Here is a 14841-nt window from a genome sequence, read left to right on the forward strand (position 1 = left end):
AGGTGGCTTTCAGTCTCGTCCTTGTTCAAGCCTTTCCCCCCAGTGCCCGTAAGATGCTCACGATGACTGCGACCCTGGCTGCAGCTTTTCTTGCCATTGTCACCAACGAGCACAGACACAGATGTACAAACCGTTGCCGGATTTTAAGCTTAAAGACCTGGATTCCGGCTGAAATCCTGTAACCAACCAGCTGCATGATTCCAAACAAAACACTTGGCCTTTTCATTTTGTGTTCTTCCAAAGATATTAGCTAATTTATTCATGCCTTCAAGAAACGCTTTGGAGGAGTGGATATGATCAGGGTACCCTGTACACGTGAGTGGAACCCTGAAAGAGCAAATAAAAGTATTATTTTAAAAGGGAGCATCTTTTACTGTCATGTGCTGTACCCCCAACGTGGCTTCTCACAAGACTTCCAGGAGTACTGTGTGCTCTCGCACCCACTCCAGACACCTCCTGCGGACATCAGCCTGGTAGATGAGTGGCCCCAGCACAAAATGGAGGTGGATGAGCTGGGCAAAGTGCTGATGTCCACCCAGGTTAAGAACAGGCCCATCAGCCAGGCGTGGTGGTGCAAGCCTGGAATCCCAGCACTCAGGGAGGCAGAGGCAGGCAGATCTCTGTGAGTTTGAAGCCAGCCTGGTGTACAAAGTGAGTCCAGGACAGCCAGGGCTACACAAAGAAACCCTGTCTCAAAAGGAGGAGGAGGAGGAGGAGGAGGAGGAAGAAGAGAAGAAGAGAAAGAAAGAAAGAAGTGGTCCATCACATTTCATGGAGTATCCTTGACCCCTAGAAACTCTACACCTTAGCCCTCATGGGCCTGGGTGGTCCCAGCAGGAAAGACCCCAAATACAAGGTAGTGGCACCATTTTCTGGTGGACGATATGAAAGGCAATGACATCAGCATCATTGATGGCATGGATGTCCATACAGGGCATCAATGGCGTGCTCCACTTGGGTTATGTGGGCTCCAGGCCTCCCAGTGACACCAGCCTCCGTCACTCCGTTTGGCTGTTGTACCAAGTAAGAGAAGCTACTGAAGTGTGACAAAGCCAACCTTAGCATCAGGTCTGAGGATCATCATGGCAAGTTCCATGAGATGTACCATCTGGGAGCCCTGGTACCTAGCACCTGTTACCAAGCAGAATGAGGTAACTAGGTGTGAAAACCGTACTAGCAGCTGTCTGCAAAGTAGGGAACCCCTCACGACACTGTCACGTGCGAAGCATGCTTTTGTCACCCCTCTTTTCTGTCTTCTCATGAGGAGGGCAAAGGGGCGATGCCATCTACAAGTGGTTTCTACGAGGAGAGACTCAGCCCCAGAAGGAGCACAGTGCACCTTCGGAGGTGTGCTTTTAGGGTCTTGTCCTCACTCAGACAAGTGTTCGCAAAACTCACTAAGGATGCTGGTTAATACTGCCTGTTCAATGTCAAATAAAAATAAAAGGCATTGAATGCAGTTTTTAAAAAAAGGAAAAACATGCCGGGCATGGGAGGTGACGGCGCACGCCTTTAATCCCAGCACTTGGGAGGCAGAGGCAGGTGGATCACTGTGAGTTCGAGACCAAGCTGGTCTACAAAGTGAGTCCAGGACAGCCAAGGATACACAGAGAAACTCTGTCTCGAAAAAGCAAAACCAAAAAAACCCAAAACAAAACAAAACAACAACAACAAAAAACCTCCCAAACCAAAAAACCAACCAAACCAATAAAAAATAAATAAATAAAAAATAAACAGCGTGTGTGTGTGAGTACTTTTTAGGATCAAGTGATTCCTGAACAAATAGTTGTCTTTGTAGACACTTTTCTATTACAGCAATAAAACACTACGACAAAGACAGCCTATAAAGAAAGTTTATTTGAGGGATTGCAGTTTCAGAGGGCTGCAGTCTGTGACCATCATGGCAACAGAGAGCACGGATCAGGCAGACAGGCACGGTGCTGGAGCAGTACCTGAGAGCTTGCATCTTGATCCACAAGCATGAGATGGAGTGAGCTAACTGGGAGTGGTGTGTGCTTTTTGAAACCTCAAAACCCACCCTCAGTGACTCACCTCCAACAAGGCCACAGCCCCTAGTCCTTTCCAAGCAGTTCTACCAGCTGGGAACCAAGCACATGTGAGCCTGTGGGAGCCCCTCACATCTAAGCCACCACGTCATCCTAGTCCCTGGTGGATTTGGATTAAAAACTGGTAACCAAATCAGTACAATTCCGAGAGAAGACACTGCAGGACTGCCAAGCTGGGTCTGTTAGGATTCACATACAATGGCATGACTCTCTATTTATGCTGAGTCATGGTCATCCATCAAACCTGCCTGATAGAGCACAAAGGTTTTTTGTTTGTTGGCTTTAACCTCTAAAGTCTGGCCATGTTTATTTGCTAGCTAGTTGGTTCAGTAACACAATACGTAGAACCTTTCAAAAACAGAAGAAAGAAACATTTTTTTTTTCCCTGTGCTAGCTGTGAACGAATCGTCGTAGCCACTGGCGATCTGAAAAGAAAAAGTAGGAGCCCTGGGAAGACAATGAGGTAAAGTGTGGTGGCTGTTGTGGGAGGAGTCTGCCAGAGCATTGGACGCTTTGTGGCATTACAGGTGTGCATGGGAGGGATGCTGCCTTGTTGTTGGGGAGAATATGAGAAAAGATGCATGTGGTGAGAGAGGACGGGAGGGAAGAAGCCACCCTAGAAATGGGGAAGAGAGAAAGCTGCCTCACCTGGTCTTTGACCTCCCTCAGGCACTGGGTCATCCTCATGTCCTTGCGGACAGATGGTACCATCCCCACCAGTTCCACCCACTGCCGCCCCCTCCGCTGGTGTCAGTTTTAGGTGAGGTGAAGGTCAGGGCATGGTGGTTATGGCCATGAACCATAACCCGAGGGCTACACTCACTCCCTGGGGAAATTCTCTTCCTGATCAGCTGGTACCCGCTGAAATAAAAGAGGAGACGATGGAAGAGAAGTAGCCACAAATAGCTCAGTTGGCGGGACAGAAACAGCATCATCTTCACTCTTCTGCTGGGCCGAAGGGTCCCGGAGGATGCTGAGGGATGGTTTGGATGGCCTGTCTCCGTAAGCCTAACAAGTTCAAATATACTAGGAATGGACAAAAGGAAACCTCCGTGGGATGCAGTGGAACAGAGGAAGGTGGGGAAGATCTAAAGTGGGGAGTTAGGTGGATACAGGAAGCTGAGGGAAGGTTGGAGGCTTTGAGCTTTTTCAAACATACTTCATTTCGGAATTTTTAATGCTTACACCTACCTTCCAACCGATCTACCCTAGATAGGAGAGAAAAGAGGTTAAGGAGAACAGGAGAGGACATTTTTATACTCAGTTCCTTGGAGCAATTCCACTCTTCATGGTCAGGATTCCAATAGACCCGTTAAACAGCGAGCCAGCAATTCAGCAAAGGTAACTGCAACCGCTGTAGCGGGAATCTGGAGCAGCAGCTGGAAACAGGAAACTCCAAGTATTCTCTGGAGCAAATCTCTTTAGGAGCATCTCTTCAGGAGATTTTATATTTATATATAATCTTTTCAGTGTCCATACTAGGATGCTTATCAGTTGCAGAAAAATACCACACACCCTCACCCGAGTCTGTTTCACATTCCCACATTTGGAGTCAAACAAAAACACGTTTCCATCCACTACAGGAGGTGGGATGCTGTGGTCATGTGCTAACTGCCGCAATGCCCCTTCTTGGAAATTATTTGGGTGCCAGGCTGGCCACCAATAATGGGTACCTGCAACTTGGAAAATCATATCCACCAACTCAAAGTGGTATTTTAAATTTTTATACGTTGTAAAAACATTTTTCTCAACCTTACAGAATGGCTGTGATGAATTCTAGTTCTTATTGGGTCTACGCTCTACCTACCCAAATCAGCCCTTCATTGATAGTCTACTTAACACTCTTGCTGTTTACTCTACCCTGACATGAGCTGCATCTGTGAGAAGACCAACCACCCAGGGCGCAACCCTAAGGGAGAGGGCACCTGGCACCTTAGGCCACTCAGCAGATGAAAAGGACTTGCAGGTAGGAGGTAGAGATCAGAGAGTATCAGAGAGGGACTTTCTCCAGGGTGTTCAATAGTCCCTACTAAAAAAAAAAAAAAAAAAAAAAAAAAAAATATATATATATATATATATATATATATATATATAAAATAATGGCATGTACAAGGGTCTATATGATGCTAAAACATACAGCCCCTAAGCCTCGTGTTCCACTAAAATGGACTGTATTCTCCTGTTTCTTTGTATTGATTTTAGTTGAGTATTTAAAAATAAATACGAACCACTAAGACGCGTGTATATGAAGTTTTCTTCCTGCTATAAAGCGTCATGCCCCTTCTGGTACTTATTTTGGTAACTCTGCGATGTGTCCTATTATCATTTTCCATTTTTTTCTTTTTTTTTTTATGTGTGTGTTCTTTGTGCATGTGCATGCATGGTTATACGTGTAGGTACACATGTGTGAGTTCATGTACATACATGTGTGCATGTACGTGGGGCCTGAGGTCAACATCAGATGCCTCTCTCAGTTACTCGCCACTTATAGGAGCTCGCTAGTTTCTCCTGACTTTCCCCTCTGCAAGTGCCAAGCTTACAGGCACTGTTCAGCTTTTATATGTGCTCTGGGGGAGGTCTAAAGTCCAGTCTCCATGCTTACACAGCAAGCCCTTTATTTACTGAGCCATCTCCCTGTCCAACGTGAGTGAAACAGCTGTGGCAGTGGTGTATGCACGTACTCCAGAACACAGAAGCAGGAAGATGTGGAATTCAAGGCCAGCCTCTGCTACATGGTGAGAAACTTCCAGTAAGGTGCCTACAGGCTTCCAGACCTTTCTTGCTGGGTCCAGACTCCATTTGCGTCCCCAGGAAGAGCTACGGTGTGTCTAAAATCTCCCAGGCTCCCAATTGCTCTTTCTGAGACCCCGGAGAAGTGTCACACACCTTCCCTGACGTCTACAGGTTTAAATTCTGACTTTTTCCCCTACTTATGTTGTAAGGGCTTTCTATTGCCAAGAAGAGAGAACCCATCCCAGTTAGCTTAAATAATAAGAAAGTTTATTATAAAAACAGATGCAGAAATACAGGGAATTTTCTACCATTTTCCAGGCCTTGTGGAAACGACGGCAGGTGCAGGGTGAGAAGCTCCCAGAAGGATCAACCTCCAACTTGACTCATGGTGTTGGGAGAATTTATTGCAACTGTAAGATCCAGGCCCCCTGATTGCTGTCAGCAGGAAGATGGAGGCTGCTCTAGGAAACTAAGACCTGCTCACGTATCCCTCCCTGCCCCCCAGCCACTGTAACTTCAGCAAGAGTCTCTAGAGTGTATCTCGGTAGAACGCATCTCGCTAAAGCAAGAACGAGTCCAGTGGAAGAAGACACGGTCACTGCAGTGACCGCCATCACTCCTGCTATAGTCCTTCGATGAGAAGCCACCCACACTCCAGAGTTGCATGTGAGTTACACATGTACAGGGACATGAGGGTGAGAACTGTGGATGTCACCCTGAGTCTGTTTGCAACAGTCACAAGGAATGAACAAAGTGGGCAGCACAGCCGGCCGGCGGGGGGTGGGGCGTCCATCAGAATCAGAACTGTTACCCAGGTTACCCACCGAGCTCCATACACTGAGGTGGCCTCCTTCTGCTGTGTCACCCGGATGGTTTGATGCTCACAGGAGGCCGTAAGCAGTAGGTGATACCCACCAGCTCACAGCTTGTATGGAGACTGTGCAAACGGCCCTGGACATGGCGGAGATCTGCAACGCCTGGCCACACCACAGGCTGAAGTCTGGCTTAAGAAGGAGACTGTGTCAGAGGTTAGGCGAGAGTCTCGGACACGAGAATACACCAGGAGAACTAATTGAGCTTTGGACTGGCTGAAGGAAGATGAGAGAGGAGTCCTTCTAACTTCTGTGGTGCACTCCTGAAAGCAAAGATATCATCCATAAACACTACTGAATCTTCCACTGGCCGGGTAGTATGAAAGTGCCTCCTTGACTTTAATTTAGCCCATATACACATCTATGTCACATTGGTCTGCATATGTCTTCAAGTGTGGGACAGAGGGGGAGGGACTCATACCTGTCCAGTAAGTCACTGGCATCCTGAGAGAGAAAGGGTGACAGTCACAGTCAGTTATTCTCACCACTGAAGACCCTTCCTAGCTCATCCCTGAAGGACACTCTGCATGTCACCAAGAGAGCTGGAGGGCACAGCACCCTTCCTCACCCTGTTGTGTCGTGGTGTGGCTCTGTACAAGCCATTCTCCCCACCCTCAACACACATACACCACATGCACTCACGCATGGACGCACGTGCACATGAGTGGGCTCACACTCAAACACACACAAGCACACACACACACACACACACACACACACACACACACACACACCACCACACATCCCAGGAGTACCTCCCCTTATACCTCCCAGAAGGGAACCTGCAGTCAGGCTGTTTATTATTCAAAGACTCCCTCTCTAAATTTCGGGGTGCCTTAGGAAGTACACCTTCAGAGTACTGGCATCCAGTTCCTTGGCCATCCTTTCCAGGCCAGAGACCAGGATGCTGAGCTGGGTTACTGCCACCACCACCGGTAGGTCCTCTTGTTGGTCCAGACAATGCTGAAGAAGGGCTTCCGGCTGCTCCTTGGTTTGGCCTTGGTTCTGCAGCTCAGTTCTTAGCCCGTGGCTCGCCCAACCTACCTAAAACCACAGAAGAGGAGCTACCTGAGATTCGACGATAGAGGGCGCTCTCCTGGCCCTCTATGCACTGAACAGCTAGGTGGGAACACTGGCCTCCACTCCCCTTCCTCCACAGCGTTGCCTCACCACCCACTGCACCACAGAAGCAGCTGCTCTCTTCACAAAGCACCTCCCTGCCCACCTCACAGTTCTGAGCAAATCTACAGATATTGGGTCACACACACACACACACACACACACACACACACACACACACACACACACACACACACACACCACTCAGCTGTGTTCTTTTAATGTCTGCTTTTAACCCTGTAAGTGAGGAGAGAGCTCATCCAAGTGATCGAGAGGGACAGAAAAGTGATTGCCATGAACAGGTTGGAATCTCATGATTTGTAATTTTTCAACTCTCTCTTCATTCTCACCATATTCCTGGGGGGATATGTGTTCTTTTTTTTTTTTTTTTTCCTTAAGAAACAGATGCATGGTGGCCAGAAGGCTTCACATGTGACAAGTCACTCTGTTTACCAATCTCAAAGACAGTCCCACAGCCCAGAGTTTCAGCCTGCAAGACTGTGATTCCACAACAGGCTACTCCAGCGACAAGCAGCTGTCCTCAAGGAAAGAGGAGGCCCTTCAGGATTCTAGATCATCCCTGGGACCCAGACACCCACCTGCAGAGCCTGCAGCTGCTCCTCTTCCTGAGCCTTAAGCCGCTGAAGGTCACCAAGGTCCTTTCTGAGCTTTCTGATTCTGCGGTTGAGTCTTTCCTAGAGACAGACACAGCTGGAGGGTGAGGCCGTACCCACAGGGGCATCCTCCCCAGAGCACAGTGGGGCCTTGGGTGAGACCGAGAATAAACACCCAGACCAGGTGTGGTGCTTTGCACCTTTAATCCTAGCACTTAGGGGGCAGAGGCAGCTGCACCTCTGAGTTGGAGGCCAGCCTGGTTTGCACAGAGTTTTCCAGGTCAGCCAGGGCTATGTAGTGAGACCCTGTTTCCAAAAACAAAACAAAGCAATTTCTGGGGGATGGCTCAGCAGTTAAGAGTAGCTGCTGGTCTTCAGAAGACCTGAGTTTGGTTTCCAGCATCCACAGTGGGCAGCTCACAACTGCCTGTAACTTCAGCTTTAGGGAATCCATCACCCACCTCTCTTCTGACTTCCAAGGACACACACACACACACACACACACACACACACACACACACACACACACACACACACACAAACACATAATGTCAATAACTTTAAATGCACGACACAATATTGGGAAAATGCAAGGTGTCATTCACCATGTTGAAAATGGAATTCTTCATTTTTATAAACATGTGTAAAGATTTGTTTTTATTTTTATTTTATTTTATTTTGTTGGCTTTTCAGGCCAGGGTTTCTCTGTGTAGCCTTGGCTGTCCTGGACTCACTTTGTAGGCCAGGCTGGCCTTGAACTCACAGCGATCCACCTGTCTCTACCTGCCAAGTGCTGGCATTAAAGGCGTGCGCCACCACGCCAGGCTCTTGTTTTTATTTTTAACTATGTGTATGAGCATATGCACGAATATGAATCTGTGCACACATGTGGGTACCCAGGGAGCCCAGAAAAGGAACCAGATTCAGTGAAGATAGAATTGCAGGTGACTGTGAGCTACCTGATGTCAGTGCTGGCAACCAGACTTGGGTCTTCTGAAAGAGCAATCAATACTCCCTCTTAACTGCCAATCCTCTAACTCCTGCAGGACCGTGTGTGTGTGTGTGTGTGTGTGTGTGCGCGCGCGCGCGCATGCACACCCGTGTGTGTGTGGAGGGCTGTTTTTGCTGCTGCTGTTGTTATTGAGTAGAGACAGGGTTTCACTATGTGGCCAAAACTCTGCCTCCAAGTGCTGCGGCTAAGGGTTTGCACCACCACACCTGCCTCCAAGACATTATTTTGATACTAACATGAAAAAGTAATTAAAGCAACTTTAAGCAAACCCTGATTATAAATTCTCCAAGTGTAACAGGACTTCCCTGGCCTTGAGTTCTCCATTTGCCCCCTGCACCCAGCCTTTGTCCTGGTGCAGTCTTTTCTCTGGGTCTCAGCTTCCATGTCACCTCCCATTAGGCTGTGGCTGGCCACATTGAGAAGGGCCACTCATTATTCTCCTTCTTAGATCATAAACGCTTGTAGTTCTTTCGATTTCTGGCCTGCCTCTCTAACAAGTGCAGTCGGTTTTGTTAGTCATCTTTTTTTTTTTTTTTTTTTTTTGGGTACGTGCAGCAGACACTCACTGTTTGCCTTGCGGGAACAAACGACAAACGTTCTTATTTATTTTTCTGCACTTCCTGTTATTACTTAAATACGGACATGAAGTCAGCAGTCATGAATCACCTCTGTACTTCCTCCCAGTGTTTGGTGTGACACCTTACGGAAATCACAGACCTGAGTCAATCATTCAAGGATGGAGGTGCCTTGTCCTTGCACGCCTGACTCATGGAGTGCCCTGCCCCTCCTGCTGTAGTCTCTGCACTTAGTAGGCACAGGAGAGCATGGTTTGTTCAGCTCTCCAAATCACCCTGTGAATCCAGTTCTGATTTAGACTCCCTCATCTGCTGGTCCACATCACGACAAGGTCCTGTAAAGGCCAGCTAGCTGAGAGGCTGGAAATGTACCCTTCCAGGCTGAGGAAGAAGTTCAGTGATTGGATATTGTCCCCCCACCCTCTTGCTTTGTGGAGCTGTGGTTTGAACCCAGGGCCTCACTCATGCAGGAAAATGTTCTGCCTTCATTACTCGATAGAAGGATCTGACTGGGAAGCATGTACAATGCAGTCAGGCGGAGGTCAGCATTGGCTTCCACCATGGCAGCACCCATGAAGCTTTGGGGCTTAAACTTTGTGTATGCGTGGCAACAGTAGTTCTCACTCCTAGGCGTTGATGTGTGGATGGAAGTCAAGTGACTGTAGGTGCCTGCTCACTGCTTCTGAAGCAGAGGGGCATGGGAAGTGGGATCCTAGGCGTGAGGAAGGTGGCAGGATAAGGGTGGGTGAGGCCACTCCACGGGAGACTTTGAAATGACTAGAACTCATTTTAAGGATATGGAATCACAGGAAATCTCAGAAGTGTTCAGTTTTGCCTCCCCAGATGACACAGGTTTCTCTGGCAGATGAGCAGGTTACAAGGTATGCCTTTGACTCCTTCAACTTGTGAATAACAGGCAAGGAAACACCAGTGCTGAGGAGGAGATACAACTGAGAGAAAGTACAGCTACAGAGCACATGCGAGGCCTTGAGTTCAAACCATAGAATTGTTTTTAAAAATTAGTTTTGAAAAAGAAGGAAGAAAGGAGACAAAATTAAGACTCGGAAAGAAGTGGGGTTCCATATATCTGTAATTCCAGCACTCAGCAGGCTAAGACAGGAGGACTGACATCAGGTACAGACTAACTATGGCTACAGAGTAAGTTCTTGACTCAAGAAATATGAGCAATGGGGCTGGAGAGTTGGGTGGCTCAGTGGTTAATAGCATGGCTGCCCCTGCAGAGACAACTGCCTGTTCCAGGGGATGTGCTGACCTCTTCTGGCCTCCTCATATGCCAGGCATGCCTGAGGTGCACATATAAATGCATGCAGGCCATACATTTGTGCACATATAATAAAATAAAAACAAATTTAGTTATAAAAAGAAAAAAAAACAATGAAAGCTGGCCATATTATAAATGTACAATTCTTAAAATAGTTTAACATGTTCAGTCTGGTGTCACAAGGATGAAATCTAGCTACTCTGGAGGCTGTAGCACTGGGATCAAAAGTAAGATTTGGCATCAAAATAAAACAGAAAGAAGAAGAGGAAGAAGAAGGAGGAGGAGGAGGAGAAGAAGAAGAAGAAAACTGAGCCAGGAGCAGTGGTGCACATCTGCAAGACCAACACTCAGGAAGACAGAGGCAGGAGGATCTAGAAGGTGTGTCCAGGGCAGCCGAAGCTACACAGAGAAACCCTGTATATTTAGCATAGCTTGGTTATATTTTGCATATACAAGACCCTAGGTTCAATCTTACTACTATGGGAGGAAGAGTAGGAGGAGGAGAAAGGGAAAGAAGAGTGAAAAAAAGAAGAAAGGGAAGGAGGTGAGAAGAGGGAGGAGTTGGGGCCTTGGCGCACAGGCAGGAATATACAGAACAACAAAGCAGGGTTTACATGGAACATCCAGTATGTGGCAGTGGGACAATTTACTATAATTTGGGAAAAGGTAAAGTCAGGTTTCTATACTATACTTTCACCAAGATGCATGTTAAAAGATACTAATCATGACATTCTGTGTAACCTAAAAGCAACAAGCTGTGAATAATCCAGTTTTCTAACTTTGGTCCATTCACAGGACTTGAGAGAAAGCAGCTGATGAAAGATGTTCCAGAGATCTGGATGCCTTAAAGGGAAAACAGAAAACACCCAAAACATATTTTTAGATGATAAAAACATACGGGAAAAGATGAGGGAGCTAGAAAGATGGCTCAGTGGGTAAAGGCGTCTGCCACCTTGTTTGACAACCGAGTTCAGCCTTGATAACCCACTAGTTAAAAGGAGAAAACTGACTTTACAAAGTTGTTCTCTGACCTCCGATGCCTATGACCACATCATATATAGATAAATGAATAGAATCCTTTATGCATTCATTGTTGGTTTGTTTTTTTTGAAATACTGAGGATTGAACCCATGGCTTCATTTGTGTAGAGAGCTCGGGCACTCTACCACTGAGCTATAGCCTCTCTCTCTCTCTCTCTCTCTCTCTCTCTCTCTCTCTCTCTCTCTCTCTCTCTCTGTGTGTGTGTGTTTAAGAGAACATTCAAAAACTGTTTATTCTGGAAGTATAGATTAAAAGAAATCTAATGCTGGATTCCCCTGAAGACTGAGAAGGGGTAAAGAGGGGAAAGGATTCATCATTTTTATCACATTTATTTATTTGGACGGAGACACACCATGGAACTTGTGTGTGTTAGTAGATGGCGGGTGGGAGTCATTTCCATCAAATTCTGAAGCTTGGTGACAGGCTCCTTTACCCACAACTATCTCCTATGCCAGGGGCAAGATTGTTAGCTTTGATATTTTATATTCTGCTGTTGCCTCAGTTTATTACCAAAAGCATGAATCATTTTTTAGAAAAAAAAATTAAATAAAACAAGAAACAGCAATCATGATTAGTAAAGGAAGAATAGAGTTAAACAGGACACCATGTACTGCTTAGGAAGCAGTAACTGCAGTGCCAGGGCTGGTGGGGGTGACACAGCCTTACCTTGTAGTGGCTGATGGCAATTTCAATGGAGAGCTCAGTATGGGACTGGTGTTCAGGCGATTGGAGGCATTCCACGCACAGGAGATGTCTGCTTGCCTCACAGAACACGCACATCTTCTTCTGGTGGCTGTAGCACATGTAACCGTCTCCAAGGACCCCCTCAGAACAGGGCTTCCTGCAGACTGGGCAGCCGAAGACTCCAGAGACAGAAGCCTTATCCATGTGCTGGCTGAGGCACTTGCGGCAGAAGAGGTGTCTACAGTCGGTGCTCACGGCCTCCTTCAGAGGATCCAGGCAGATAGGACAAATGTCCTCCTGGTTGTCCTTGTGCAGAGGGACCATGGTCCCCTCCTCACTAGCTTCCCTACTGGGCCCTTTGAAGACTAGACAGTCCCAGGTGAGAGGGCTCAGTGGAAGCTGATCTGGAACAGTATAGAGTGGACTGAGGCCTGGACTTAAGGCCACTGCCCACCCTGTAGCAAAGAAGCCAGAACCTGGGCTGTAAGAAACACAACCATGCAGGAATTTCAGAAACAACTCAGCGCTTGCTGAACTTAAAATTGTTCCTTGTTTTTCATACACCTGGGGGAAGCAGGTGGTCCAAAGCCCAATTCTGTTTTGAGAGTTTTCTGTGTGATCATTTTACAGTTCAAAGCTAAATTTCAGGTCATTGTGTCACAGTCTTGGCCAGAAGGCAACCATCGATGACCTGCTGCCAGTCTTATGTAGTGGGTGGTGGGTGGGGAGAGCTCAGCCAGAGTCATGTGTCCTTCCTGGGCTCTTATCCTACAGGGATCACTGCTGCTGCTGGGCATCACTGACCACTCAAGGTGGAACCCTGTCCTTATTAACCACCAAGGTTTCCAAGAATGAAACGTTGTCACGTTGAAAGAGAAAGAGAAACCAGGCGTGGTGGCGCATGCCTGTAATCCCAGCACTCAGGAGGCAGAGGCAGGCGGATCGCTGTGAGTTCGAGGCCAGCCTGGTCTACAAAGTGAGTCCAGGACAGTCAAGGGTACACAGAGAGACTCTGCCTCAGAGAGAGAGAGAGAGAGAGAGAGAGAGAGAGAGAGAGAGAGAGAGAGAACAGGAGGAGAGGGATGTGGAGAGGGAGGGTGGTGGGGATGGAGGGAGGAAGGTAGGGAGGGGATGGAGGGGGGGATGGAGGTGGGGATGGAGGGGGAGGGAGAGAGAGAGGTGGGGAGGGAGGGAGGGAGGGGATGGAGGTGGGGAGGGAGGGGGAAGGAGGAGAGAGAGAACATAATATTTGAGGCTACTTTGTCCCTTCCTTTCAAAAAACTTGCAAAAATGACCCAAATGAGGAAGCACTGCCCCCCTTCCTGCTCCACCACCGTCTCCTCCCTGTCCTTCTCCTTTTCCCAGCTCCTGTCTGAGCACCCTCCCCCCTAAATATCTCTCTTACTGCCCTACCTCAAATTTCTCCTTTCCAACTTGAGCTCATTTTCTTGGTCTCCAGACCTAGGGAGAGTGGCCACAGGTGATCGACTCTTCTTGAATTATGCCAACTATATATGCTCACCCGCCTGTAAGCCAGGGAGAAGGTGGAGAGACTTATCCTGCTTTAGGGCTGAATTATCAGGGAAATGAAAACACCCATAAGCTGGGCTAACTCAGTGGTGAGATGGACTTTGCTGCAGGGTGCGGCATATTGGCTTATGGGGAAGAGGAAGGTCTTGGTGCCTTTAATGCAAATCTCACAGGACTTGGGAATTGACTCATAGAATGAACCACAAGAACCTCACACACATGGAAGCACAAGATGTGTCACATGACCATGACACCTGGGTTGTGCTGGGGACAGTCCACACCACCTTCCTTAATGGTCTCAGCTTGAACACTGGCGACACCTGCTGGTTACTACTAAGTATCTCTATTCTTCTCAACGTTGTGACCGAATACCTGACAGGAAGTGATGTAAGGGAGAATGGCAGGAAGTGACGTAAGGAGGAAGGGTGCATTCAGACATGGTGGGTAAGGCGCGGAGGCAGGAGTGGCTGGAAGCTGGGGCAGCAGGAGCCTAAGGCTACAAGTTCACATCTGCGTGGACCATAAAGCTAAAAGAGATGCCTGGTGGTGCTCAGCTGGCGTTGTCCCTTTCAGCCTGGGACCCCAGCTCATGGAACAATATCTCCCACTTGAGAGAAGGCCTTCCCTCCTCACTTATACTCTCTGGAAGCATCTTTATTGACACACCCAAGGGTGTTCTTCACTGACGCCCTAGGCAGTTCTATTCCTTCCTCCTCTGAAGGCTGCTGCCCACTCTGTCTGCATCAGGGAGGCAAGACTGTATCTTTCCATCATCCCATAGCCTTTAAACATAGCCTTTCAGATTCTGTAGTCCTGGGAGAGAAATGTGTAAGTTGTCAGAATTACAAACTAAATGGATTTATGCCAACCTCCAAAAAGCTACAACAACCAACATTTATTTCTTCTTCGGGGTTGGGGCAAGGGTCACAGTTGAGACAGAGTCTCTTGTAGCCCAGGCTACCCTTGAATTCTGTATGTAACCAAGGATGACTTTTAACTTCTGGTCCCCCTGCCTCCACCTCCAAAGTTTTGAGACAAGAGACATGAACCACCAATGCTGGGGGAGGGGGGCAAGCCAAGGCTTTATATACACCAGACGAATACTCCACAGCTGAGCCACATCCCCAGCCGTATCATCAGATTTTTAAAGTCCGTATTGACAATTCTAAACAGATTCCTGTAATGTTTTATCAGTCTACACACACAGTGATGACTGACACTTTGGATCATCAGTGATCCCACTTGGATCCTGTCTGCTAGGTGTTGGTTATTTCTCGTCTCTCAGCATGCTGGGATTTTGACCCTGGTGGGAG

General features: G+C 47.7%; 1 protein-coding gene across 2 annotated transcripts; it reads right to left on the reverse strand.

Annotated features, from left to right (window-relative positions):
• Positions 1 to 5867: 5867 nt before the first annotated feature.
• Positions 5868 to 12322, reverse strand: Trim40 (tripartite motif containing 40). 2 transcript variants are annotated; one of them, XM_051153634.1, is made up of 5 exons: positions 11981 to 12322; positions 7390 to 7485; positions 6599 to 6715; positions 6093 to 6115; positions 5868 to 5934 (listed from the first exon to the last, which is right to left on the reverse strand). In XM_051153634.1, the coding sequence occupies exons 1-5, from the start codon at positions 12320 to 12322 to the stop codon at positions 5868 to 5870; spliced, it is 645 nt and encodes a 214-aa protein (XP_051009591.1). The 2 variants fall into 2 exon arrangements, with proteins under 2 accessions (XP_051009591.1, XP_051009590.1); XM_051153633.1 differs by having other exon boundaries at positions 6521 to 6715.
• Between the last annotated feature and the right edge of the window lie 2519 nt (positions 12323 to 14841).

Source organism: Acomys russatus, chromosome 11 (genome assembly GCF_903995435.1).
Source record: "Acomys russatus chromosome 11, mAcoRus1.1, whole genome shotgun sequence".
NCBI classification, from domain to species: Eukaryota; Metazoa; Chordata; class Mammalia; order Rodentia; family Muridae; genus Acomys; species Acomys russatus.